A 25,970-nucleotide genomic window follows, 5' to 3' on the forward strand; every position below is an offset into this window, starting at 1 on the left:
TGCTGATAATTATTTTAAAAGATTCTGCTAAACAAAGTTTTGGTGTGAAACTACTTTGGAGGGATGCTGAGATTACTTGAGGTGTGCTTTCTAGGATTCTGATTAAAATAATCAGATTTCAAACCATTTTGAGTTTGTTCAAACAGGGGAGATGAAAAAACTATTTTCAGTTAAAATCATGATAAAATCTAATAAGATAGTCGTAAATAATTCAGAACTTATAGACTTGCCCTATTAAATATCAATATGTACTGTAAAACTCCAGAATAGAATCACACCAAGCATAAGAAACCAGACACAAAAGAGTTTGTATTGGGAATTCCCTGGCAGTCCAGTGGTTAGGACTCCATGGTCTCACTGCTGAGGGCCCGGGTTCAATCCCTGGTCAGGGAACTAAGACCCCACAAGCCGTGCGGTGCTGCCAACAAAATAAAAAAATTTGTATTAAATGGGTCTATTTCACTTGAAGCTCTAGAACAGGCAAAACTAATCTATGGTCAAAGTAATCACATATTCTCCCCCCCTTCGAGGGACAGGCAGGGACTATAACTGGGCAAGGGCACGAGGAGTCTGATAGGAATGTTCCATATTTTGATCCCTCATTATCTCACATCATATGCAAAAATAAACTCCAAATGAACTCAAAATAAAACCATAAATACCACTCCAAAATGCGGAATGATTTAAAAAATAATAATTTTAAAGCAAAGGACAGCCTTTTAAAATACAACATAAAATCTAGAACCCGTATAAAATGACTGCGTTGCCTGTGTTAAAGATTGAAACTTTAAAGACCAAAACACCACAAACTAGTTAAGTCAAATGAGAGACAGGGAAAAACCAACTGTGACATTTTACAGAGAGCGAGCCCTCAAGAGTCAATAAGACCAACAACCCAGCAGAAAAACGGGCAAAGGGCATGAAAAGGCAATTCAGAAAATACAGATGGCCAATCATCAGAAACTGTCTAATCTGTGAAGAAATGTAAATGGAAACTTTACCTGTGGAGAAATTCAAATAAATACAATGAAATACTTTTCTTCTATATATAAGACAACATTAAAAAAAAGATAATATTCAGCATTGAGAATTTAAAGAAATTGGCACCCTCTCCCACCCCCTATGCTGCCAGATATTAACCAGTACAGCCTGTTGGAGAGCTATTTGTTAGTAGCTATTTTTAAAATAAAATGCACATATCTTTTGACCCCGGAATTCTACTTCCAATAAGTTAACAAAAACATATTCCTTCAGCAGAGATAGCTCTGGTTCACGGCTGTGCTGAAAACTGGAACAAACCCCAACCGTCTAGTAATAAGACTGACGAGCTCAACTGTGGTACAATCATATGAAGGACTACTCAGCTGTTAAAAGAATGAGTTTTTTTTATTTTCAGCACTATCGAAAAATGTCCTCAACATGCTAAATGAAAAAAAACAAATTAGAGAATATGGTGTGTAGTAGAACCAATTTTTTTAAAGGAAAGACAAAGGCACACAGGTGTGTGCGCATCTTTCTGCATTTTTAGATGACTGCAGACACATATATAAGTCTGGGAAAATATGCCCACACTTTTAATAACGGGTTGCCTCCTGAATGGAAAGGAATTTCAACACTTTACTTAATGCACATTTGTATTTCCAAAGACCTTAACACAAGCATTTCTTCTTCTGTTAAAAAGAAAAAGAAAGCAAAAAGGATATCCACAGGCTCTACTTTTTCCCAGTCTATAACTGTCTTTCTCTGTTGATTTTTCAGCACTCTTTGCCTTGGCAAAAACACTGACTTGGGCAAAACCAAAAATGCTCGATGAACTGTGGACCACAGAGGTGACTTCATTCCAAAGTGAGGTCACTGACTGCTGTTCTCCCAGAGCTTATATACCCCAGAGCATGGTTGATATTGGTGCCAGACATTTCACACCCAATTCTTCACCACTGACCAGGTAAAAATATTTTGTTTTGTTTTGGGGCCTGAGCAATAAAACCTCCAATTACCAAGAGAACTTTCAGGACAGCCCAAATGTCCAGTTTTAGCTAATTCTTTCTTAAAACAGTAGTTGAATGTCACTGAATTCCATTAGTAACTCAATGAATAAATACTAAGCAGGAAGAAAGACAAGGAAGACGCAGCCCCTGTCCTCAACAACCTGATTGTGACACAAGGCAGAATGAAACGTAAGCATTAAAACTCAGGCCATGGCATCACAGAGGACCTAAGGAGAGAAGACCTGCTGTTGGTGGGATCAGAAGTTGTCTCTTGATGAACTAGGACTTGAATGCAGACAAATGGGGAAGAGGAGTGGGTAGAACATATAAGCTAAGGCCCAGAGAGCCAAGAGAGTAAACCACATGTTTGGGACCTGATTAAAGGTATATGTAACAGAGGAAGGTGGTGTGGGAGGAAGCAGGGAAGGGAAGATTTGGGGCAGATGGTGAAGGTCATTAATGCCACGTGGAATCTGGCTTTTATGCAGTATGCAGTTTTCGAAAGCAATGTCTGTAAAAGTGACAACTCTGTTTTGGCCAGGCAGTATTTAAAAGGGAAGTTATTTTGCACAAGTCAGGTCAATAGGAGACTCAAGTAATTCTAAACACTCTCTACTTAAAGAAGGTTAAGAGTCTGGATAAGCAACGGCTGCTGAGAAACCTACAGAGGAAAATAAGTAGAGGTGTAAGTACCTCTTCCATCCTCTGAATTCCCAAGAACCATGGAAACAAAAATACAGTGGAGGGATCTTGAAAGAAAATGCAAACCTTCATTCAAGGTCCTTCTGATTCACAGGGCAGTCCACAAGCACATTAGCAAAAGAAGTCAGTTTTGAAAAACGTTCCTAACATTAGCTATGCTTATAAAATCCTCCATACCTTTGCTGGATCTCTTTGATGTCTTCTTATTTCCTTCAGAGGTAATTTCAATTTCATCAGGATTACCCCCCTCATCTTCAATTGCCTAGAGAGAAGGTAAAAAAAGTTCACCCAAAAAGTTCACCCAGCACACAGATTTGACTTTCACAGAAGCTTCAGGGTGCTGATCTGGAAAGGGCCTCTCCCCACCTGTTCATTCATTCTTTCTTTTTCTACCAACGTAGAAAAAGCTCTACCAATGTAGAGCAAGCAAGGGCTCTGGATTTAGACGGATTCTACCAGATCTTAGCTGTGTGGTCTCAGGCAGGCTTATTTAATCCCTGTGAGTTTATTTTTTACTCTGGAACATGGGGCTAATAAATGTTCTTACCCAGGAAAGCTGTCATGAGAATTCGTATTATCCTTGTAAAGCAAGCACTCACCAAACATTAGGGTTATTTTTAACATTATCACCAAAATCTGACTGATCCTATTCCTGGGCCCAAAAAAACTCAAAAAAGGAAAAGGCACACTCTCTAGTTACCTATGACTTCACTCAACAATGGGCTGTTCGACCCTCCCTGATCCCCTCTCCACGCCACACCTGTACTAGGCACCCTCTGTACAGAATACTAACACTCACTGCCTGAGTTCCTGCTGTGTGTGGCACGGTATGGGATGTGACACGTACTACCTCATCCCTTCACAATCATCTCTGACTGACTCCAGAGGCCTTGCCGTCAACCACTAGGGGGCCTGCTTCATCGGATACAGAATTATAAGGATCTCTTGGCAAGTCCCGCCTCCCCATCCCAAGAGCCTGTCCTTCACTTGAGCAGCCCCCACTTATGCTCTGCACTGTGCCAGGCACCAAGGAGGCACTCAGGAGAAAAAACAACAACAACAAAACAAACAGGACTGAGCGTGTCAATGCTGATATCCATAGACACTGGGCTTCACAGTTAGGTTTTACTGAAAAGCCTGTTTTTACTGGACTCTCAAACTCTGTTTAAACCCATTTCAAATGTTGTTTTATTTGTAAACAGTTTCAGAAGTCTCGAAGATTATGAGGAGTTTCCTAGCTTGGAAAAGTCTAAATTCAGAATGCAGCGTGGAGGCTCCACATCTAACCTGTACCAGGAACAAAGAAACCTCTCCCTTCTCTCTGAAGCCAGAACCAGAAGGAAGAATTGGAGTTATGCCCTGGCATCAAGGAATGCACAAACATAAAGTCTTTCACTCTCTTCCTGGAGACAGAAGATTCTGGAACATCACCAGGAGAATCCAAAAACTACCCCAGACAGAAGGTGTACCAGTTTGCCCCTCAGTGTGTCTCCTCTAGGTGTAGTGTTCACAGGGTCATCCCTAGGGGGGACCGTAGGCTACGAGTCATCCTTACAGACCTTGCCAAATTACACTTTGTGTTTTGCTTCCACCTTTCCCTCCTTTGCCCTTCCTAAAAAAAAAAAAACTAGATAACGGAAGTACAAGAGAAGAACATCAGTACTTCCAGACTTGCTTGGGCAGGGTAGCAGATGGGTATATATGCTAATGGTATTTATGTATTTTGAGCACATCGCTAAGAAACTGAAAAGAAGGAAGAAGGGATGGGTTTGTCCCCTCAGAGACGTTAGTGATGGAAGATCACACCAGTCTCAACCCCCGCCTGACGGGAAGGTTCAATACCATCCTATCAGCATTGCAGGCTTGTGGACTATCTGGGGGAATAAAGGCTAAAGCCCCGCAATTTGACTTTTTTGATAGGAGGCCTTGTGGCTACTAACAACATGGATCACATGTCCCCGGGTGCCAACCCTCACCCTCCTTGCACCTTCTCCAGGTAAACATCTCAGTGGATGAACCGCCTGCCCCGTCTGGGTCAAGGAAGTTAGTAACCATAGTGAAAGAAAACAGACTCAAGTTAGAAAGGCCCAACTGACTCGGAGCAAATAACTCACTACTCTCAAGCCTGAGTTTCCTCATCCAGGTAATAGGAAATAATCCTTACTTCCTCTAAACAGCAATTAATAAGTAAAATTCTGATCCTCTGTTGTTAGGGAGGCCGGAGAGTAGAATGAGTGACAAACCGCACTGTCTCGGGGCTGGGGGATAGATAACAAGGCTTAGCGAGTACACAGGAGAAGTCCCCATACAAGAGTCGCTAGGCGGCAAAAAGAAAGAAGCCACCAGGACAAGGCAAGCACAGGGGAAGCAGAAGGGCACAAACACTTACTTAACTCCCTGCTCTTCGCAGAACCCTCGAGGTAGGGGGTTAAAACCCCCTGTTTGCAAATACCAAGCGGTGGCACAGAGAAAAAAGTGAAACGTGACAGCGATCGCACCTCGAGTGTTTACATGCGCTGGGCAACACGCCAAGCCCGTTTCATGCCATTTTACTTAATCCTAACGCGAAAACACTATTATTTTCTTCTACTGGACACAAGGAGAAATAGGCCCAGAAGGGATTAAATGTCTTCCACGCTCAAGATCATGCAGATCTGACGGAGCCTTTAGAACCTCCCCAAGTCTGTTTCATTTCTGGTGGTTATTACAAATAGCACTTTTCCCTCCAGGCTAAATCCCCAAGCCCGTACTGGCAAATCCCTAAGCCGTTTCCCCATTCCCCCCCGCCCTTTGAGTATTCCCTCGATATGATTACTTTAAAAATTAATCCCCTATTCAAGGGTTCTGGGCCCTAACGGATCAAGAAGCATCTCTCTTCCCAGAGGACGCCCCCGCGGCCGACACGGGCTCAGAAAATCGGCCGGCCTCGGTTCAAATCCCGACCTCCTCACCCCGGCCGAGTGACCTTGGCCGAGTCCCCTAACGCCGCGGAGGAAGCGAGAATTTCAGGGTTCCGCGACCACTTTCAGAGGCCGGAATGCAACCAGCCGAAGAAAGCCCTTGAAAAGCAGGAGCTGATGCGGATAACACAAGCATTCGGCCGATGTACCCGTCACCCCCAACCTCCCCCGTTCGCGTCGAGATTTTCTTTTTCTTGTTCTCGCCCCGATGCGGCGCTGGGCCCGGCGGGGCTCGAAGCTCCCGCCGGGGCCTGGGAGGAGCCGGGAGAAGCCCGGGGCGCCAGGCCCGGCGCAGGCCGCAAACGGGGCCGGGGGCGGACCCCGACGCCAGAAGGCCCCCGTCGCGGCCGCGAGGGTCCCCCGACCCACCTCCTGCCCACCCCCAGAGCCCTGGCTCTACCTTTTTAAGCCGCTCCATCAAAACGCTCTTGTTGCCGCTCGAGTCCAGGTTCCGTTTCCTCAGCTCCGCCCGCAGATCGATCACCCTCAAGTCGCTGAGGCGCCGCGTCCCGGTCTCCGACGAGGCGGAGCTCAGAGCCGCTGTGCCCGCCGCACCCGAATCGCCTAGGCCTGACAGAGTCTCCGCCATTCCAGGGACCCTGGCTCCGCCGCCCACTTCACAGAAAACCGGGCCGGATTTATCTCGGCTCCCAGCACAAAATGGCGCCGCTTGCGAAGAAACCGCTCCAGCCGCCCCGGCGCGCCTCGCTTCTGCGCAGGCGTACACGGCGTGGGTTCGACGCTCCCGGTCGCGTCTGCCCATGCGTGGTGAGAGCCTTGGGCGGGAGGGAGCGGTGTGTGTGGTGAGGGGGGATACGCGCAGGCGCGTGTCGTCTCGCCGGCCTCCCGCCGCGAACTGCCTGGACACATGCGTACTGCGGTTACGGCGCCTGCGCGTTGTGGCTGGACACGTGCGGTTGGTTGGCGCGCGAGCCTGCTTGCTGCTAAGAGCCCTGATCCGGGCGGCGCGCATGCGCGGCCGGAAAACGGGGCGGGAGGAAGGGAGTGCGTTTTCCTCTCAGGCGGCGCCATTTTGTGCTCAGAGAAGCTACAGCCGCCGGCGGTGTGTGGAATAGGTGGCAGAGACGGGAAACCCGGGATGGCGGAGACTCTGGCAGGGTCCGGTGACTCGGGTTCTGGCACAGCCGCTGTCGTCTCGGGCGCCTCAGAGGTCGGGACGCGGCGGCTCAGTGACTTGCGGGTGATCGATTTGCGGGCGGAGCTGAAGAAGCGGAACCTGGACACGGGCGGCAACAAGAGCGTCCTGATGGAGCGGCTCAAGAAGGTGAGGCGGCCCGGGGCCCCGGGGTGGCGCCTGAGGCCGGGGCACGCCCCCGCGCGGGCCTGTCACCGTGACTCCCCCGGGCGGGGCGCCCCCGGTCCGCTTCTCTCGTGGCCGATCCCGGCCCGAGCTGTCAGGCCCCTGGGGCTCCGGCTGTGTGACCTTGGCCCGTCACCGCCCCTCGCTGTGCTTTGCCTCCCCCTTTCCCTCCCGTCGGTCGCCTCCGGTGCGCTGAAAGCCCGTTTTAGCCGCAGGGTGGCCCCTGGACTCTTCCCGGGGCTGTGTGACCTTGGACAAGTGCCGTCCCCTCCCCGCGCCTCAGTTTTGTCCCTTGCGGAGCGGATGATTGAAGAGCCTTTGATGTTTCCCAGGAAGGGCGGGGGGACTGTGCTTGTTCTTGCCTCAGGACCTTTGCTCTTAGCGTGCTTTCCACCTGGCTGCTCGTCTCCCAGGTCTCCATCTGGCTGGGGCTTTGTTGTCATTTTGGGTCTGTCTGAGACGTCGCCACCCTGCCCACCCTTCCTAAGTGTTGTTCCACCTCCGTGACTCCCTGTGTCGCACCATTCTGTTTCTTGTCCCACCTCGTAGCACTTAACACAGAGTTGGGTACCGGGAGTTGGGGGGAGGTGTCATCTCCTTGATGGGAACAGGCTCTTGAGGGTAGGGCCCTTGTGAGTTGAGCGCGGAGTCCCCAAGCACGCGAAAGGCACTGTCGCCTGGAACCACCATCTGCCCTCTACCCAGTTCGTTCAGTGTTCTTCCTCCGCCGAGGTCAAAGGTGGCCTGTCGAACAGCACGCAGCCCTCTCTGCCCATGCCAGACCAAGTGCAGCCTCTCTTGTGTGTTGCATCGTTGACTTAAAGTGGAGGTAGTTTGGAGGTTAGGGACCATTTCGGGACTCGTCACAGACTCTGTGGAGCCCCATCCCACACATCTCTTTGTCTTTTGGGTGGGGGGGCCTCTGCGGAGAGAACCGAGTGACGCTGGGTTCTTCCTGTGGCTTTGGGGCTGGCAGCCCACATAACCAGAACCAGAGTTGCTCTTTGCAAGAAAAGGTTTGCGCTTGTTCGCTGGGAAGTTGTTACCTAGGAAGAACAGTGTGTGTCCTGCAGCTCTTAGCCACGTTGTAAAATTTGTCTCTCCTCAATAGGCGGTTAAGGAAGAAGGTCAAGATCCTGATGAAATTGGCGTCGCGTTGGAAGCCACAAGCAAGAGGACGACAAAGAAATGCGTTAAAGGTATCCGCTTGAACTTGTTGCTGCTTGAGGCCTCTGCCTTGAGAGGACTTCCGTAGAGGACTGGTGGTTTAGCATTATTCCTGCCCTCCAGGTCGGGAGAGTGGCCCTTATTATTCTCCGTCTAACAGTTAGGCTTGCTTTTCCACCACCTAACGTGTAAGGATGTCAGGGTGCTGGGGAGGAGTAAAGAGATTTGTAGGTGCCAGGTAAAATTAAAGTACGTACTGAAAACCTCACGGTTCTTGTCGTTGGGATTAAAAAAGAACTAGAGTAAGGCACTCTCTGGAAGCTGCCCCAACTGGTCTGAGCAACCAAATGCACCTGCTTGGCTTCCTTCCTAGTTCAAAAAACTACACCTTAAACCAAGGAAAATGACACCAACCAGAGATCCAACAGAACCCAACTTCTCTGGGGTACAGAATAGATTGTCGGAGTATTTGCACCCAGCCCATTTTAACACTTATTTTTTTTTTCAATCAAGATATAATTCACATACTGTAAAATTCTCATATTATTTAAAGTGTATAATGCTGTGCTTTTCAGTATATTTACAAGGGTATGCAACCATCACCCCTCTCTAATTCTAAAATATTTTCATCACCCCAAGAGAAATCCCCCATGCCCATTAGCAGTCAGTTCCCATGTCCACCGCCCGCCCCCCCCTCCCCGGCAATATCTAATTGAGGTTTTTTCTCTAAGGATTTGCCTATTCTGGACATTTCATATAAATAGAATCATATAACATGTGGCTTCTTGTGTCTGGTATCTTTCACTGAGCATAATGTTTTTAAGGTTTATCCATGGTGTAACATACATCAGTGCTCCATTTTTTATGGCTGATAGCACTTATTTTGGGGAGGATTTAATTCCATAAAACTTCAGAACCTCATTAGGTGTCGCTCTCATTATCGGATTTTATTGTGGTAAGGACAGTGTAATTTGAAACTCCCACATGACAGGCTTATTTTCTTGAAGGTTGCTGCACAAAAATTCTCACAGCTGTATGTGTCCCATTCATCTAAAGAAGTGCTCAATTCAGGCAATGGGAGACAGCTGCTTAGAAAGTAAAATGAAATGACCTTGTAGCATTTTCAACAACTTCAGTTTATGTTTTTAACAGCTGTTTTAGCAGAACAACTTTTCCAGAACTCATCTAACTGTTTAAATCTTGTGCACGTGTTTTGAAAAGTTAAATTTTTGAGTTAGGTTACATAAGGAATTGAAGTCTAAAACATTGGTGTGTGTTTACTGCTGTGAAACTGTCCGTATTTCAGCTATAAACACTGACCGTCCAAACAAATACAGATCGTGAGGGATGGGTCTGTAGCAGGAAACATACAAATACCTCTTTGTACTTTGCCATCAAGTTACCAGTGATCTGAAAGTTTGGTTTTGAATAGTTGACACAACTTGATAATCGTTTAGAACTTTTTTTGTGTAGATGCTCATTTAAAACCGTGAGGTTCAAGCCCTACTAATCAAAACGTTCTTGGCTTCTATGGGGATCTTTGAATCATTAGAAAAACTAAACCTGAGCTGAGTGCTTCAAATAGACGTCTGAATGTCTGGGTTAAAGCATAAGTCAAATCAAAGCTACTTGGAGTTAGCATTTTGTCAGAAAAGCCTCGATAATAGTTACTTCCATTGGTGTAAAGAGAGTGTTTGTACCAGTACAGGTAGCTGTTGCTGGGATTTCGGATTTAAAAGGCACTGGTCCCTTCCCCTTCAAGGAAGAAGCAGGTGGGTGAGGTCCTGGGGCAGAGGATAGCTCCTGCAAATTGTAGAGTTGGTGTGTCCTTTGGAGGTGTGTGGGCACATGGTTAATTATATGAAGTGATAGGTCCTCATGGTGGCCTGGTTGAAATTAGGTCCTTGAGATTAATAGGAATCAACCAGTTGGTTTCCAGAGTCTGCCACAAAGTTGGACTAAATCTGAGAATTCATGAGTAACCACTGCCTTTCAAAAGTGAAAAGTAGCTGAACTTTTTAAGTTTCATTGTAAGTAGGAACAGGGGTCCTTTACCCAGCTCATCTAAATGCGCAAAATTGCTGAAAACTGTGGGTGCGTTTTGAAAGATTAAAATTTTGAATTAGGTTACATTTGGGGTTAAAATTTGATTTTCTGGTGTCTGTGCCTGTCTGCTGTCCCGTTCCCCTCCACCTTTCAGCTTTTAGTCAGCCAAGAGCAGGCCCTTGGGATTTGGGTGTAGCCTGTCTGCCCAGCATTTGTCTCATTGTCACTCCCACTTAGGGTGCTTTTTGGTGAGGCTTTTTGGGCTGCCTCTCTTCTATTTACATTCTTTGTGGGTACTGCAGGCTACTATTTGAGGCCTAGAAATTGGGTGCAATTATCAAACATTTTTAAACAGCGTATTTTAAAAGGATATTCAGGGTTTAGATATAATGGGAGGTGGTACAGCTGAGTTTTTGAGTCGCAGCTTTGGAGCAGAGCGAAATTCTTGCATCAAATTCAGATAATAAACCTGCTAGCATTGTGGGGAGTATTAAATAATGCGAAGAGCATGGTGCCCAACGTGTAATAAAACTATATTTTTTGAGTAATCACTGATAATGGCAAACGAGATAACAAGTGTAGACATTGCAGTTGGCATCTTTAATCAAAGATTGAGGTTTCTTCAGACTCACAGAGAGAACAGACTTGTGGTTGGGGGGCGGAGGAGGTTAGGGGAGGGATGGAATGGGAGTTTGGGGTTAACAGATGCAGTGTATTATATACAGGATGGATGAACAACAGGTCCTAACATATAGCCCAGGGAGCTGTATGCAATGTCCTGTGATAAACCATAATGGAAAAGAATATGAAAAAGAAGGTATATGTATAACTGAATCACTTTGCTGTTACAGCAAAATCAATAAATCAACTAAACTTCAATAAAATAAAGATTGAGGTTTCTTGCGTTTAATTTTCTCTTTTTAAAAAATTATAGAAGTGAAAATGAAAGTAGCTCTTACTGCTCAGTGTTTTAACTGCAGTTGATGGATTGCTTTAGCCATATCCATTTGTATGTTCTACCACTGCGTCTTCACACTTGCGTGTATAAAATATCCACGTGCATTTTAATGAGTAGATCTATGTGGTAACTTTGTGGACATTTTTCCATATCATTAAATGGTCTTTAAAGGCATAATTTTTTCTTTTTCAAGTTGCAAAGTGTGTGGTATGCCACAGGGTTTTGCAGACTCGGCACTGTTGGCAATTTGAATTGAGTGCTTTGTGGTAGGGTGCTGTCCTGTGTGTTACCGTGTGCTGCACAGCATCCCTGGCCACTGTCCACTACATGCTAGTAGCACTGCCAGTCATAACACCAAAATGTCTTCAAACATCGCCGCACTACAGCCCACGCCCGCCCTGACTCCCCATACTGGCATCCCACATTTGAGCATAACATGCCATAATTTGCTTCCCTTTGGGATATTTAGTCTGTATGCACTCCATAGAATAAGTAACCTTTGTTTTGAATTCCTTGTCAGACATTTTAGTGCACATCCTAAGGGGAATTCCAGGATAAAGGTATGTATATTTTTAAGGCTGTTGTTACATAGGGAGCCCAAAGATTTTACCTTTCTGAGTCTAGAAGTTTCCACTCTCCTTCCCTTCCAGCCCCATTAAGAATACCTAACATAACTCTCAATAGTCCCTTTGCGTTCACAGAACTCAGGGTGAAAATTGACTTTATGGTAGCCTTTGCCTTTTTGCCTTGAGCAAAAAAAGAGTTCCTGGGCTGAAGAATGACGGAAGGCAGGGGGCCTGCTTACAGTGGGTGGAGTGAAGGGGAACCAGCAGGTCCGTCGTTGGGCTCGCTCTCTTAGGTTGCAGTTCTTTGGGTGCTATATGGACATTACATTTTTTAATTTACTCATTGGGAAATGCCTATGTTTATCCTTTGCTCATTTTTCTTTAGGGATGTTAGTCTTAGTTTGGAGTGGTTTTGAAATCTTTTGAAGCTTTTGAATATTTTGTGCAAAGTCAAAATACTTTGATAGTGTTACAGAAATCCTAGATTTTTATGTTCAAGTTGAGACAGAACTATACATGATAGAAGAACAGGCACATTTAGCTTCCCTATAACATGTTCTCACCAAGATTGAGCTGTGTCATCCTGCATAAACTAATTATGAGGCCAGAACCTGAATGTTGTCTGATTGAAAAATTATGCTGTAATTAGGACAAAAGACGGAGGAGGAAGGCACAGAAGACAATGGCCTGGAAGAAGATTCCAGAGACGGGCAGGTATGTGGCATCACAGCCGAGATGGCGGCAGGAGCTCCGCATTCTGGTCCACCTGGTCGCTGACACCTTTCGTTCCTCATTACAGGAGGACATGGAAGCAAGTTTGGACAGTTTGCAGAATATTGACATGATGGACGTTAACGTGTTAGAAGAAACCGAAGTCGAGAATAGCGGTGCTCCAGACTTCGGGGAGGATGGCGCTGACAGCATTCTCGAGTCCCTATGCGAGAGCAAAGACTACGTGGCTGTGCAGCTGAGGGAGCTCCCAGCTCAGTTCACAGGACACTCTGTAGGTAACGCAGATGCAGTACAGCGCGCTGCAGCCCTGGGGCTCCTCGCTGCTTATGTGCTCTTTGTCAGAGCCAGAGCACGCAGCTAAATCACCAGTCACCATAAACAAACACTTAATTCGGTGTCTAAACCTTGAGGTAAATTATATCCATTTAAACTCCACATAGGTCAGATGTTAATTAACGGATAACTTTTCTGTATGTTGGAGGATATTTTTATAATTGGGTAGGAGACACTTCTCTTAGCATAAGTTATAGAATGAGAGGTTGACACTGTTGATAAAAAGTATTTTCCTTAAAAAGAAAAAAGGTTTAAAAAAAACTATAGAAAGGTAAGAAAAAACCAGTTCATAATCTCGCCATCCAGATAATCCTGTTGATATTTTAAAGATGTATTCCATATATAAATTTAGACAGTTATATTAAAAGATGTGAAATACAGTGAAGAAAAGTATTTGTCCCCCCAGAATAACCCCTCCAATTAAAGGAATCCACTATTAACTTCTTGTGTATAAAGGAGGGCTTTAATTCTGTTGCCGGTGTCGCTTTCCCAGCTTCTCACTTGTCATCTGTTGCCATAGAGCTCTCTCGTAGCCCTCCTAGAACTTATTGCCAGTTTAATCTCACCACCTTGGCGTGCCCAGCCATCTTAGTTTGGTTTTATTTAAGGCATTCTAGCTTTAAATTGGAAGGAAAAGTGCCCTTGTAGGACTGAACTTTAAACCTTAAAGGTCAAAAGTCACAAATTTCACCGTTATCCCCACAGCTCAGCCTAGGCTAGGTAGTGAGCTTTGATTTGTTCTCTCAGTGAGATTCTGTTGTGTGTGAATTATTTCCATAGAATGGACTTGGCTTCTAACTTCTTGGTTAATGAAAACATCCAAACCCAGAAAAAGAGAAAAGTACGTGGGGAGGAGTATTTTTATATTTCACTTAAAAAGTTAAAAGGTTTTCTAACTTAATAACCTTTAGGATACCAGGTTTTTTTTGTATAGTAGATAATAAAAAGAGAAAACAGTCAAGTTAAATGTTTGTTTTATACAAAGTACTCTAGAAGAAAGTGCCCAGTTATTGTTATTTTATCTTTTTTTTTTTTTTTTTTTTGGCCAAGCTGCATGGTTTGCGGGATCTTAGTTCCCTGACCAGGGATCAAACCTGTGCCCTTGGCACTGAAAGTGTGGAGTCCTAACCACTGGACTGCCAGGGAATTCCCTATTGTTATTTGAAAAGCATCACTACCAAGTGAAATCGGAGGAGTGCAAAACTTCATTTTCCTTTTTTTTTTTTTTCTTTTTTTTTTCCTTTTTTTTTTTTCATTTTTTTTTTTTCTCTTTTTTTTTTTCCTTTTTTTTTCTTTTTTCTTTTTTTTTTTTTTTCATTTTCCTTTTGAGTTCAGCTTTGGAAATTCTGTGGCTGGGTGGTGTATGCTGACCACCAGTGTGTGGAAACTGCCTGGAAAATGAATTTGCTCGTTCATTCATTTGGCCAGTGTGGACAGAGCGCCAGCCCTCTGTGAGCCTCTGTCAGAGTTGCTGGTACCACCTAGTCCTGGAGTGGGCCTGGGGGCCAGGAGGCAGGTGATAAACTGAATACTGTAGCCCCCCTGCCACTTACCCATGGATTTGCTTTCTGAGATTTCAGTTACCCACAGTCAACCGGGTCTAAAAATATTAAATGAAATAAACAATTCCTAAGTTTTTAATCGCACACCGTTCTGAGTAGCGTGCGAAACCTTGCGCCATCCTGCCGGGACGGGAATTATCCCTTTGTCCAGTTATCCATGCTATATATGTTACCTGCCTGCCAGTGTAGGAAAAAACACAGTGTATGTGGGGTCTGGCGCTGGCTGAAGTTTTAGACATCTATTGGGGCTTTGGGAGCATATCCCTTGTGGGTAAGGGGGGCTGCTGTGATTCAGCAGTGGGCTTGCAGATGGCGGTAGGCATTGTGCAGGAAATAGATGTGTAGGTGGCCTGGAAACTGGTGAGGTGTAGGCCTTGGCATTCATAATTCTGTCTCCACAAAGTAGTCTTGCATTTTGTCTTTCAGGTAGACGGGGAGGGCTTTGAGAACACTTTGGATGCTTCATCATTGGACTTCAAAGTGCCTCCGGTAGGTTACTACCTGGTTCTGTGGCTGGAAAGCTGACATGAGTGGTTAATTTTCCATAGTGGAAAAGAGTGTGGGTGTGGGTGTGTGAACAATTCATTGAGCATCGGTCCTGAGCTGGGTGCTGGAGATAAGAGGTTGAGCCAAATTGTCAGTGTCAGGGTTTGCAGCCTAGTGGGCGTGGTGTTTATGACCAGTGAGTGTAACTAGAAAGTAGAAGTTTGGGTGATTGAGTTACAAAACCATGAGAGGGCTTCCCAGAGGAAGTCCTTTGTGTTCAAATTGAGGTCTGACAGGCCAGTCGAGGTAGCCAGGTGAAGGGGAAGAAGACTCTGGGGCAGGAGGGGGTGGTGCGTTGTAGGGATGGAGAACGCAGGGTGGGGGTGGGGCTGCAGAGACAGGTGGGTCTGACTGCCAGTGTCCAGGAGCCTTTGTCTTCTGTCCAGGGGGAGTTAGGGAGAGGTGTTCAGCAGGGTGGAGAAGTCTTTCGTTGATACAGTTCTACGTTGGGAGAAATACATTTTTTTCAAATCCGGTGTGATGTGTAAAGCAGCGGCCATGTGTGTGACCTCTGCCTGGACCATGGGAGTCGTTGCCAGCTGCAGAGCCCAACTCCAAGGGGGGAATGGGATGGGCTAATATTATTGCTACCTGTCTGCTTTTGCTGGGGAGAAACCAACACAGTGAACTTGTCATTGAATTATTGTAGAATGGAATACTTTGTTTTGAGTGGAGAAACTTGTTTGGAACAAGCATTTATTCATATTTGATTGAAAGTTGTATCTGCTAGGGGAATCTGTCCGATTTTTAAAGTGCTTTGTGGATTTTCTTTGTCTTTCCTTTTCAATAGGATATTGAAGAACCTCTATTGGAGCCAGGTACTGATAAGAGAGACACAACAGTTATGGTTTGAAAGTTTTCCCAATGTATTTTTTAAGCTGTCTATATATTTTAAGTTGTTTATGGTGTTGTAAATTATTTTAATGGTGGACAATCCAGATCGTACAAGGATCAGAGATTGGAAACCCATTCATATCACCAGATCTGTGGAAGTACCGTTCTGGTTTCTGGAGGTCAAATACATTTGGTGAGATGTAGTGATTACTTTCATCTCTCTAACCACGTACAGTGGCATTTAAGTAATTCCCCCCAACCCCACGATTCTTCCATGTGTTTCTACACATGAAACAGATCTTGTGATATTTGCTGCAGTCATTTTGATTAATGCAGTTAAGGCAGGATAAAGCGGTGGTCAGGGCACTTATAGCCTGAGAAGTGACTGGATTCCAGAAGAGGAAACAGTTTTCTTCATGAAAATTTCCAACGTGTTGTTCCCCTTCCGGACTGCGTTTATCTCCTGCCGGCGGAAGTTTCTGGTTTTCCTGTTGGACTGTTCCGTTCAAAGAATTTCAAAGAAATTTGGAAATTGAGCTGTCCTTGAATGGTGGTTGCGTTCGATTGAACACCTTGGACATTGGAAAAATAAGTCGAAGACCCAGACTTGAACAGAAGCATGAAGACTGTCGAGAAGCAGCCACACGGTTGTAGGTGTTTAAACCTGTGGGGCCTTTTCTCTTCCATGTAGCGTAGAGGCTTGCTCTCGCAGGCGGTTGGAGCGCAGGTAGTGTAACCAGTGTAACTTTGTGTACCCGCGGGTTTTCCAATCTCTGTGTAGCTAGCAGTTCTCTTCGTGTTAGTGTGGCAGCCGTGCCAGTTCCACATTTGTGATTGCTTTATTTCCCTGGTAATTAAACCTTGTGCCATTCTATTCCTGTTAAATCCGTAGAAAATGAGAAAATACTCGACATTTTGGGGGAAACTTGTAAATCTGAGCCAGTAAAAGAAGAAGGTTCCGAGCTGGAGCAGCCATTTGCACAGGAAACAAGTAGCGTGGGGCCAGACAGAAAGCTTGCGGAGGAAGAGGACCTTTTTGACAGCGCCCATCCGGAGGAGGGTGATTTAGATTTGGCCAGCGAGTCAACAGCACAAGCTCAGTCGAGCAAGGCAGACACCCTGTTAGCGGTAGTGAAAAGGGAGCCCGTGGAGCAGACAGGCGATGGCGAGAGGACGGACTGTGAGCCTGTAGGGCTAGAGAAGCCAGTTGAGCAGAGTAGTAAAGCCTCAGAGCACACGGAAGCCTGTAGCGAGGAGGCCTCGGAAGCGCCCCCGGAAGCCTCAAGCCCAGACCCCAGGGATAGCAAAGAAGACGTGAAGAAGTTTGCTTTTGAAGCTTGTAATGAAGTCCCTCCGGCTCCTAAAGAGTCCTCAGCCAGTGAGGGCGCTGATCAGAAAATGAGGTTTGTTTTTTCTCAGTTTTAGACCAGACGCTATCTCCTTTTCATTGGTCGTTTAATGACACACATAAGCTGTTGTTTCTGCAATTGGCCAGCCAGACTGATGCAATTGTAGTTTACTTCTAAAGTTTTATTTCTCTTTGTGTATTTTTAATGGGTGATTTCAATTCCTTTTGTTTTTCTCAACCTACTCTGGTTGTGCTCTTAAATTGTTAAGTGTTATCTTCAGCTAAATCGAATTGACTTTTAAGAATCTGCCATTGTATTTGGGGGGTCAGATTTCCAATATAAGCTTGTAAAGGTGCTGTTAAAATTTTATTTCAGACTAATTTTCTGGTAGGTATTCAGTTTTAGCACATATCATACTTTGATTTAGTTGTCTTTCATTTTATTCCTGTACGAGTAACATTAACTTTTGTCTCTAGCTCTTTTAAGGAAGAAAAAGATATAAAGCCAATCATTAAAGATGAAAAAGGTATGATTTAATTTACATGGCAGGGAGCCATCTACGGATCCCTTATTTTGGGAGGGAGGGGCCTGCAAGTATCCACAGTTTGGATACAGTAGTTGGTTTTATTATGGATTACTGGAATTAATCATCTAATGGTATCTTGAGAGACTAGTTTTAAATGTTGATGAGCTTCTGTATTTTATGCCTTTGTTGTGATTATTGCTTATGGAATAGTGAAAGTCCTATTACAGGACAGGTCCACCTATGGAATAATAGAATTTTAGAAAATGCTATCTTGGTTGAGAGCTGATCATTGAAGCCATTTCAGTTTGTAACTGACAAGACGTGATGATTCCTCGAGTAAGAAAACTCAGTGTCTGTGATCCAGATTTTTCGTCTTCTGTCCAGTTTGTTGGCGGTAATTAAATTCTTGACTCAGAGGAGTCGAGACTGGATTTAATCAGGGTTTAAGAGAGGGCTACATCTTAGGAGGAGTGGTTGAGCTTACTGTTATGCCTTGAGGTAAAGCATAATCATCTCCCTCCTGCTTCAGGTCGAATCAGCAGTAGTTCTGGAAGGAATCTGTGGGTCAGTGGACTGTCTTCCACAACTCGAGCGACAGATCTGAAGAACCTTTTCAGCAAATACGGAAAGGTACACTCCCTTTGACTTTCTGTCATTGTGCCTTGATTCGGCATTAAAATATAATAAATCTAAGAGTTTAGAAACTTCATACTCGCTGTTAATTGTATTGGTTCTTGTTTCTGGTTGGGGGAAAACAAACAAGAACCAAAACTCCAAGGTGGGGGACCCAGCCAGTGGTGGGTAGTAAGCCTTGTTTCCTGGTTGAGAGTGGATGGCAGGCAGAGTAGACAGCTTGTAGAACGCTGCTCAGAGAAGGTATGTAAAAGCTACAGTCTACATGTCCCTGCTGTGCTTCCAACTTCTCTTGAACAAACTGTCTTTTAGCCAGTACAAAACTTGAAGCTGGCATGATGCGGTTTATTCCCTTAACGGTAAGTGAAGAGTTGGTCTCCATGTATCGTCTACCATCTAAAGTATATAGTTTGAGAATTGGAACAGGACAGTGGCTTAAAAATGAATCAACTGGGGACTTCCCTGGCGGTCCAGTGGTTAGGACTCCACCGCTTTCACTGCCGGGGGCGTGGGTTTGATCCCTGGTTGGGGAACTAAGATCCCACAAGCCACGTGACCAAAAATTTAAAAAAAATAAAGTTAATTAAAAATTTTTTTTTTAAATATATCAACTGATATATTGGTCACGGGAGCAGGAGGAAAGTAATACAGTTCAGAAGCCTTCTGAGGAACATTTAAGAATGATCCTGTTGTCTTGGAACTAGGTAGTGAAATAGTCTTATCAGAAGCCGTAACGATTGCCCTGGCCTGCTGGGGGCCTGTGGGGAGTGACCCTCGGGAGAGAAGTAGGCGAGGTACCGCTCAGCGGCAGCAAGTTGCAGGGATTCCAGGCAGAGGTTTGGCATCTGTGTCATCCTGGCTGCCCAGGTCATTCCTTGGCTCAGGTCCTTGTTCCCCAATTAAGTGTTAGTGAAGGGGTTAGGGAATGAGCAGACAGGACCCAGAAGAAGCATTCCAAAGGGTGTAGAACACTATTAAGCCCTAACCTATTCACTCACTCATTTAGAATCAGGCACTGATTGTAAAGCCAAAGCAAACAGATACAAGGGTATTGACATCATAGATCTTACATTGGTGGAAGATCGCTTAAGAAATAAATACATAACGTGTTATGATAAGTATATTGAAGGTTACAGTGTGCCATCAGTGTGTGGTAGGAAGGCCTGATTTAGATTTGGGAAGTAGGTTCAGCAGTCATCGCTGAGGAAGTGACATTTAGGCCAAGGGCTGCGTGATTAGTTTGCCTGGCCCTCGGAGCTCAGCTCTGGACCAGAGCAACAGGACCTAGGAAGGCCCCGCAGCGGGACAAGGCTCTGGAAGTGGATGAGCAGACAAAGGCTTCTGTGAGGAGCTTGATAGCAGGGGATGGGAAGCAGGGAAAGGGCACAGACAGGAACATGGGAGCTTTTTGTGGTATCTGCTCTCACTTAGGTTTATCTGTCATCGGAAGTGATGCCCTTATAAGGATAATGTTTGATGGAAAGGTCAAATGACCCCATGATTAGCTCAGCCCTCTCATTGAGGAGAGGGAAGAAGGCAAAGCTTCGTCTCTGATATGCGAACTGACATCTGTATCCATCTCAGCAGAGGCTCTGGCCCTGTATGGGGTGCTTTGGACAGATCGGGGCTTTCTTCAGGCAGAAGTGAAAATGTCAAAGTCTGCAGGGATCCTAGGGAGCATGTATCCCCCTCACCATCTCACATTTGGGTACATTGAGGTCCAGAGAGAGGAGAGCACTTGTTCACGTTGACCCACTGAGTTCAGAGGAGGTCACAGCCAGAAGCCATGGCTCCTGTGCCTCAGGCTTTTTGTATATCCCAATCCTCACGTCTTTGAATGTCCTCTGGGAACGTTTGCACTTAACGGAAGCACTGGTATGGTAGGGTTTAAATCTGTGCTCTTGCTCTGTGTTTTGTATATGTCCTGTTTCTTCTTGGATTCCTTGTACCTGATTGCTTTTTTCTTTTTGATATGGACCATTTCTAAAGTCTTCATTGAATTTGTTACTGTATTGTTTCTGTTTTATGTTTTGGTTTTTTGGCTGCGAGGCATGTGGGATTTTAGCTCCCTGACCAGGGATCGAACCCACACCCCCGATTTGGAAGGTGAAGCCTGTTTTTAAAACATTCTAAAATTTTTAGGTGTTTTTAAATTTATTTTTGGCTGTGTTGGGTCTTCGTTGCTGCACGTGGGCTTTTCTCTAGTTGTGGCAAGTGGGGGCTACTCTTCATTGTGGTGTGTGGGCTTATTGTGGTGGCTTCTCTTGTTGCAGAGCACAGGCTCTAGGTGCGCAGGCTTCAGTAGTTGCAGCACGTGGGCTTAGTTGCTCCGCGGCTTGTGGGATCTTCTCAGACCAGCAATCAAATCTGTGTCCCCGGCGTTGGCAGGTGGATTCTTAACCATGGAGCCAGCAGGGGAGTCCCTGGAAGGCGAAGTCTTAACCACTGGACTGCCAGGGAAGTCCCTGTTTATCTGCTTGATTTTGCATTGCATAGTTTTTTTTATGATTTGTGCCTTACTAGCTATATCTAGTCTATGTAACTAGTTTCTATTTTAGTTCCTTGAGGTGTAAACTTGGGTTATTTATTGGAGATTTTTCTTGTTTCTTGATGTAGGCATTTATTTCTGTGAACTTTCCCCTTAGATTGCTTTTGCTGCATCTCATAAATTTTGGTGTGTTGTATTTCCAGGTTCATTTGTCTCGAGGTGTTATTTGATTTATCACAGTCTATCTCCCAGTGACTTCATTATACCAGTTCCCAAGTAGTATGAGAGCCTTACAGCAGTGCACTGCCATTTTCTCCTCCAGGCTTTGTGACGTTATCTTACGTTTTACTTCTATTTAATAAAGCACACGGTGCATTATTGGCTTTTTTTTGGTGAGTTGTTTTGTTTTTAAAGAAAAGTGGGTTTTTAGTTACTCATGTGTATTTACCATTTTGGGGTGCTCTTTTCTTCCTTTTTGTTTGTCCACGTTCTCCCTGGGGATTGTTTTCCTTCCTCCTTAAACATGTCTTGTAGTGCAGCATTGTGGACGGTGAATTCTCATGGCATATGCATGCCTGAGAAAGCTGTTGCTTTGCCTTTGTCTTGCTGGGTATAGAATTCAAGGTTGGCTGCTCTCCTCCAGGTGGCACAGCCACTCTGCTCCTTCTCGCTTGCGTCCTCTCCAGCCAGCCGGCTGTCATTCTCACCTTTGCTCCTTAGTGTCCGTGCGTCTTGTCTTCCTCTGGCTGCCTTCACGATTTCTCTTTACCACCGGTTAAGTTTGCTGCTGCTGCGCTTTGGTCTCGTTGGCGAAGTTTTTTTCCTGTGCTCCATGCCCATGAGGACATATTGCTGTTGCTCTGATTCGTTTTTGTTTTTTCTTAGTTTCATTTCAAATGGTTTTTCTTACTACCTCTTCAAGTTCCCTAATTTTTTCTTTTGTCATGTCTGTCCTCAGGCCCATCTGGTGTAGTCTTTTTCAGAAATTCGGTTTGGGTATTTTTAAACATCTTCCATGTGCTTACCTGACGTGCTCAGTTGTTGCTCTGCCTTCTGGAACGTACAGGATACGGCCCTCCTTGTTCACTAGTTCTGTCATTGTGACATTTCTATTGACTTTGTCCTTTTCTGTGCTAGAGCCCTGTTTTCCTGCTCCTTGGCTAGCTAGCCTCGTTGTCTTTGATGCCACGTGATAACTTTCACCTTGTTGGGTGCTGGTCCTTCCTGTGTCCCCATAAATGTCTTTGCGCGTTTGCTGGGTCACAGTTCAGTCACTTGCTCCTTCTGAGGCTTGTTGTTAGGCTTCACCAGTCAGGCTAGGGCAGCCTTTAACTCTGGCCAGCTTTGTCCACTCCTGAGTACTCGGCCTCATGTCCTCGGGAATTACAGGCTCTTCCACTCTGGCTGGTGGGGTCACTCTGGTAACAGTGAACCGTTTATGGTCCTGAGTGAGCCCAGGGGATTGTTCCCTCTTCCCGTTACTGGTGGGTGTCTGTCTAGCCTGGGTGGTCACCTCACACAAGTGCACGGTTGTGGGCAGCCCTCTCCACTGTGGTATTCTGATTGCTTGCTGCCTTCATCTCCTCTGACTCTGAGCTCTGTCTGTTCAGGGATGCTGCCCCTCACTCCCTCCTCCCTGTTGCTGGCTGGAACTTCTAGGTGGTGTGCCAGGGCAGTCATAGGAGACACCCCTTGGGCGTTACCCCCTTGCAGGGGTCACCATCCTATGCGGCCTGCTGTCCAGTGTCGGAAAACCCTTGTTGCCCACATTTCCTCCGGGTTTTTAGTTTCAGGCGGCAGGAGGGTAACTGCTTGGTACTCTGTCCTGGCTGGAAGCGGAAGCCCTCTCTGCATCACATCAGAGCTGTTCTCAGCCCGGACGTGCATGAATTGGGGTGCATTTCTGAGTCAGCATCCCCATAGCTTTCCATGGGAACAGTCGAATTGGAGAAAAAGGTCTGAGTGGGAAGGACTTTTGATTAATTAACAGGTCGTGGTTAATGAAGTCTGTCTTTAGCTTTTCTTGTTTGTATTTTGTCACTGTGAGGGGTAATCTTAGAAGCAGTTGTATTTTGATAGGTCAGGATTTATTAGAATCACTTTAATAACTTGTTACGAAGAACAACAATTTCCAGAGCAGTAAAAACAAGTGGAAATGATTCTGATGATCAGCTAACTGCTAGCAGTTCTTGATACGTAGTGTGGTTATTTGCATGAGAAAATAAGAGTACCCTTTTCTCACAAAGGTTGTTGGAGCCAAAGTGGTGACCAATGCCCGCAGTCCCGGGGCCCGATGCTACGGGTTTGTCACCATGTCAACGTCCGATGAGGCCACAAAGTGTATCAGCCATCTCCACAGAACTGAGCTTCATGGAAGAATGATCTCTGTTGAGAAGGTGAGGCTGTTCTTGCTGCTGTAACTCAGAGCTCACAGGCCAGAAGACCTGGTCCCTAACCTGTTTCTGTCTGTGTTGTATTTTAGGCCAAAAACGAACCTGCTGGGAAAAAGCTGTCTGACAGAAAAGAATGTGAAGTGAAGAAGGAAAAATTGTCTAATGTTGACAGACATCATTCTGTGGAGATCAAAGTTGAAAAGTAAAGTGCTTTTTTAAAACCTTTCTCTTCAGAGGAGGGCAGGTGGCAGCCACAGGGTCACCAGCTCCTTATTTACATCTTGGGTGGTTTTTGGCATCTTGCTGCCGCTTAGTATTTATGTCCAAGCAAGTTAGTAATCTGTTGAAAAAATAACACAGACTGAAAGATGTTTGAACAACACGGGTTTGAACTGCTCAGGTCCGCTCACACGGGCAGTTTTTTCAGGAGTAAATACTACAGTACTACAGGTGCAGAGTTGGTTGAACCTGCAGGTGTGGAACCGCGGATAGGGAGAGCCGATTATGAAGTTACATGTGGATTTTCGACTGTGGAGGGTCGGCTCCCCAGTCCCCATGCTTTTCAAGGGTCAGCTGTATTTTTACTTCATTCTTGACATTCTGAGCTCTTGTATGGCCTCTCAAACCCTGGAATCATTTCCTGGTCCACATTGATCCTTGTGCATCTTGTATTTTATCACAGCAACTGCAGAAGCCCAGCTTTGCAAAGACAGTTTCATCCAAAGGAATGTAGCCTGATCTAATATCGAAACGAGTGACCACAAGCTAGTAGTTGACGTGTTGTCTGGCAGATAGTATTTCTTTGTTTCCCTCAGAAATTTAAAATATCCCAGGGCAGTTGTGAGTTCACCCATCCTGGTGTACCTTGGCACCATAGTTTGGGAACCACAGGTCTGAGAGACTACCTTTATAAAGGAGGTGCATCTTTAATCAAGATGAAAACAGGGACAGATCTTTCAAAAGCAAGCATTTCCCATTGATACTTTTATCAAAATTGTAGGTTTATCTTTTTTGAGAAGGTAGATTTTGTTGACGGGCCTGACAGGGTGCTATTCTCAGAATGCATAGTTTATGTTGAGTTTGTATTGTCAGCACAGGTTATTTTCATTTCTAGGTCCACTCACACCCTAAAAATTGAATCTTGCTGAGAATGTCAGTCTCACTGTAATTCAGTTTTTCTGTTTTTTTTTTAAACGTAAGAAAATTTATAGTTAAATAAACATGACTGTGGGCATTACATTCATAAGTTAAACTTGGTTTTTGTTTTTGTTTTTGTTTTCTGCGGTATGCGGGCTTCTCACTGTTGTGGCCTCTCCCGTTGCGGAGCACAGGCTCCGGACGCGCAGGCTCAGCGGCCATGGCTCACGGGCCTAGCCGCTCCGCGGCATGTGGGATCTTCCCGGACCGGGGCACGAACCCGTGTCCCCTGCATCGGCAGGCGGACTCTCAACCACTGCGCCATCAGGGAAGCCCTAAACTTGGTTTTTAAAGATGTACTTAGCCATCTTCGTTGTAGCCAAATTGGAATTTGTAAACCCAGGAGAAATGCATGTCAGATTAGCTTTTTTGTATTTAGGGGTGAGATCGTAATTTTATTGGCAGCTTCTCCAAAGAGACACATCCTGTTGGTAGTGCTAAAAACCTGTACTGGGGGAACATGGGGAGCTCTTGGGAGTTCTTGGTATTCTTAGCACCTCGAGATACATTTCATATGTTGATTTTCTGATCACAAAAGTGAGATATGTTTATGGGGAAAGGAAGGGGGTGTAATCACTAGTTAGCGTGTGTGGTTTCCGCAGCCCCTGGAATGATGCTGTGAGGTCTGTGCTCTGTGTGGAAGGAGAGACAGCTCAGAAAGGAGCAGCGCCGGGCCTGAGGCGAGCAGGGGGTGGCTACCCCAGCGCAGGGCTGCTTAACTGGGTGATGAGCTTAAAATGAAACCAGACTGCTTTCAAGTGGTTTGTGTAGGAGGCTGAGCGTTTTAAAGTTCGTTTTTAATCTTACTCTCTTCTTCATTGAACACCCTCATTTGACCTTTTGTGGGTTTTTTTTTTGGCTGCATTGGGTCTTCGTTGCTGCGTGGGCTTTCTCCAGTTGCGGAGAGCGGGGGCTACCCTTTGTTGTGGTGTGTGGGTTTCTCATTGCGGTGGCTTCTCTTATTGCGGAGCACAGGCTCTAGGCGCGTGGGCTTCAGTAGTTGTGGCATGTGGGCTCAGTAGTTATGGCTCACAGGCTCTAGAGCCCAGGCTCAGTAGTTGTGGCTCATGGGCTTAGTTGCTCCGCGGCATGTGGGATCTTCTTGGACCAGGACTCGAACCTGTGTCCCCTGCATTGGCAGGGGGATTCTTAACCACTGCGCCACTGGGGATGTCCCTGACCTTTCGTTTTTAAGAATTTCTAGGTTTGGTAGTCAGCTTAAGTGACATAGAGAAGCTTTTCCTAAAGAGGTTGCTTGTCTTGGATGAGTTTTTATGTAATTGCCATTTGGAAAGCACACACAGATGTCAAGCATAATCCCACTACCCAGGGCTGACATTTTTGGTATCTATTCTTCTGGTCTTTTTCTCCCTATGTATATATTTTTTAGAAATTGCTTTTTAGGGAGTTCCCTGGCAGTCTAGTGGTTAGGACTCTGTGCTTTCACTGCCGAGGGCCCAGGTTCAAACCCTGGTTGGGGAATTAAGATCCTATAAGCTGCATGGCGCAGCAAAAAAAAAAAAGAAAGAAATTGGTTTTTAACTTAATTAGTGTTATCAAGAAGTCCATTTGTGTCTAGGAGTCCAGAACAAGTAGGAAGGGTCTCCTTTCAAGACATTTTGTAAGGCTACTGGGAGGGAGAGGGTGCTGCCCCGGAACAGTGGAAAAG

General features: G+C 45.4%; 2 protein-coding genes across 10 annotated transcripts in view; one reads left to right on the forward strand and one right to left on the reverse strand.

The window, feature by feature from the left end:
* Positions 1 to 6,369, reverse strand: part of SAFB (scaffold attachment factor B) — a 34,349-nt gene extending 27,980 nt beyond the window's left edge. For all 4 annotated transcript variants that reach the window (XM_067734093.1, XM_067734092.1, XM_067734091.1 and 1 more), the window contains exons 1-2: positions 6,051 to 6,369; positions 2,868 to 2,952 (exon numbers count right to left, since the gene is read on the reverse strand). In XM_067734093.1, the coding sequence (XP_067590194.1) occupies positions 2,868 to 2,952; positions 6,051 to 6,239 (274 nt within the window). In that variant the 5' untranslated portion in view covers positions 6,240 to 6,369. The remainder of the gene's footprint in view (positions 1 to 2,867; positions 2,953 to 6,050) is intronic.
* Positions 6,370 to 6,650: 281 nt separating this feature from the next.
* Positions 6,651 to 25,970, forward strand: part of SAFB2 (scaffold attachment factor B2) — a 34,539-nt gene continuing 15,219 nt past the window's right edge. For 5 of the 6 annotated variants that reach the window (XR_010942514.1, XR_010942516.1, XR_010942515.1 and 2 more), the window contains exons 1-11: positions 6,653 to 6,935; positions 8,083 to 8,170; positions 12,358 to 12,422; positions 12,508 to 12,711; positions 14,762 to 14,824; positions 15,672 to 15,699; positions 16,608 to 17,118; positions 17,541 to 17,590; positions 18,120 to 18,220; positions 22,958 to 23,107; positions 23,194 to 23,306. Coding sequence is in view for 2 of the 6 variants with exons in the window: in XM_067734088.1 (XP_067590189.1) it covers positions 6,750 to 6,935; positions 8,083 to 8,170; positions 12,358 to 12,422; positions 12,508 to 12,711; positions 14,762 to 14,824; positions 15,672 to 15,699; positions 16,608 to 17,118; positions 17,541 to 17,590; positions 18,120 to 18,220; positions 22,958 to 23,107; positions 23,194 to 23,306 (1,559 nt within the window). In the remaining 4 variants the exon portion in view is untranslated. Of the gene's footprint in view, positions 6,936 to 8,082; positions 8,171 to 12,357; positions 12,423 to 12,507; positions 12,712 to 14,761; positions 14,825 to 15,671; positions 15,700 to 16,607; positions 17,119 to 17,540; positions 17,591 to 18,119; positions 18,221 to 22,957; positions 23,108 to 23,193; positions 23,307 to 25,970 lie in introns of all 6 variants that reach the window. The other variant, XM_067734089.1, reaches the window with a different exon arrangement.

Source organism: Pseudorca crassidens, chromosome 3 (genome assembly GCF_039906515.1).
Source record: "Pseudorca crassidens isolate mPseCra1 chromosome 3, mPseCra1.hap1, whole genome shotgun sequence".
Lineage (NCBI taxonomy): Eukaryota > Metazoa > Chordata > Mammalia > Artiodactyla > Delphinidae > Pseudorca > Pseudorca crassidens.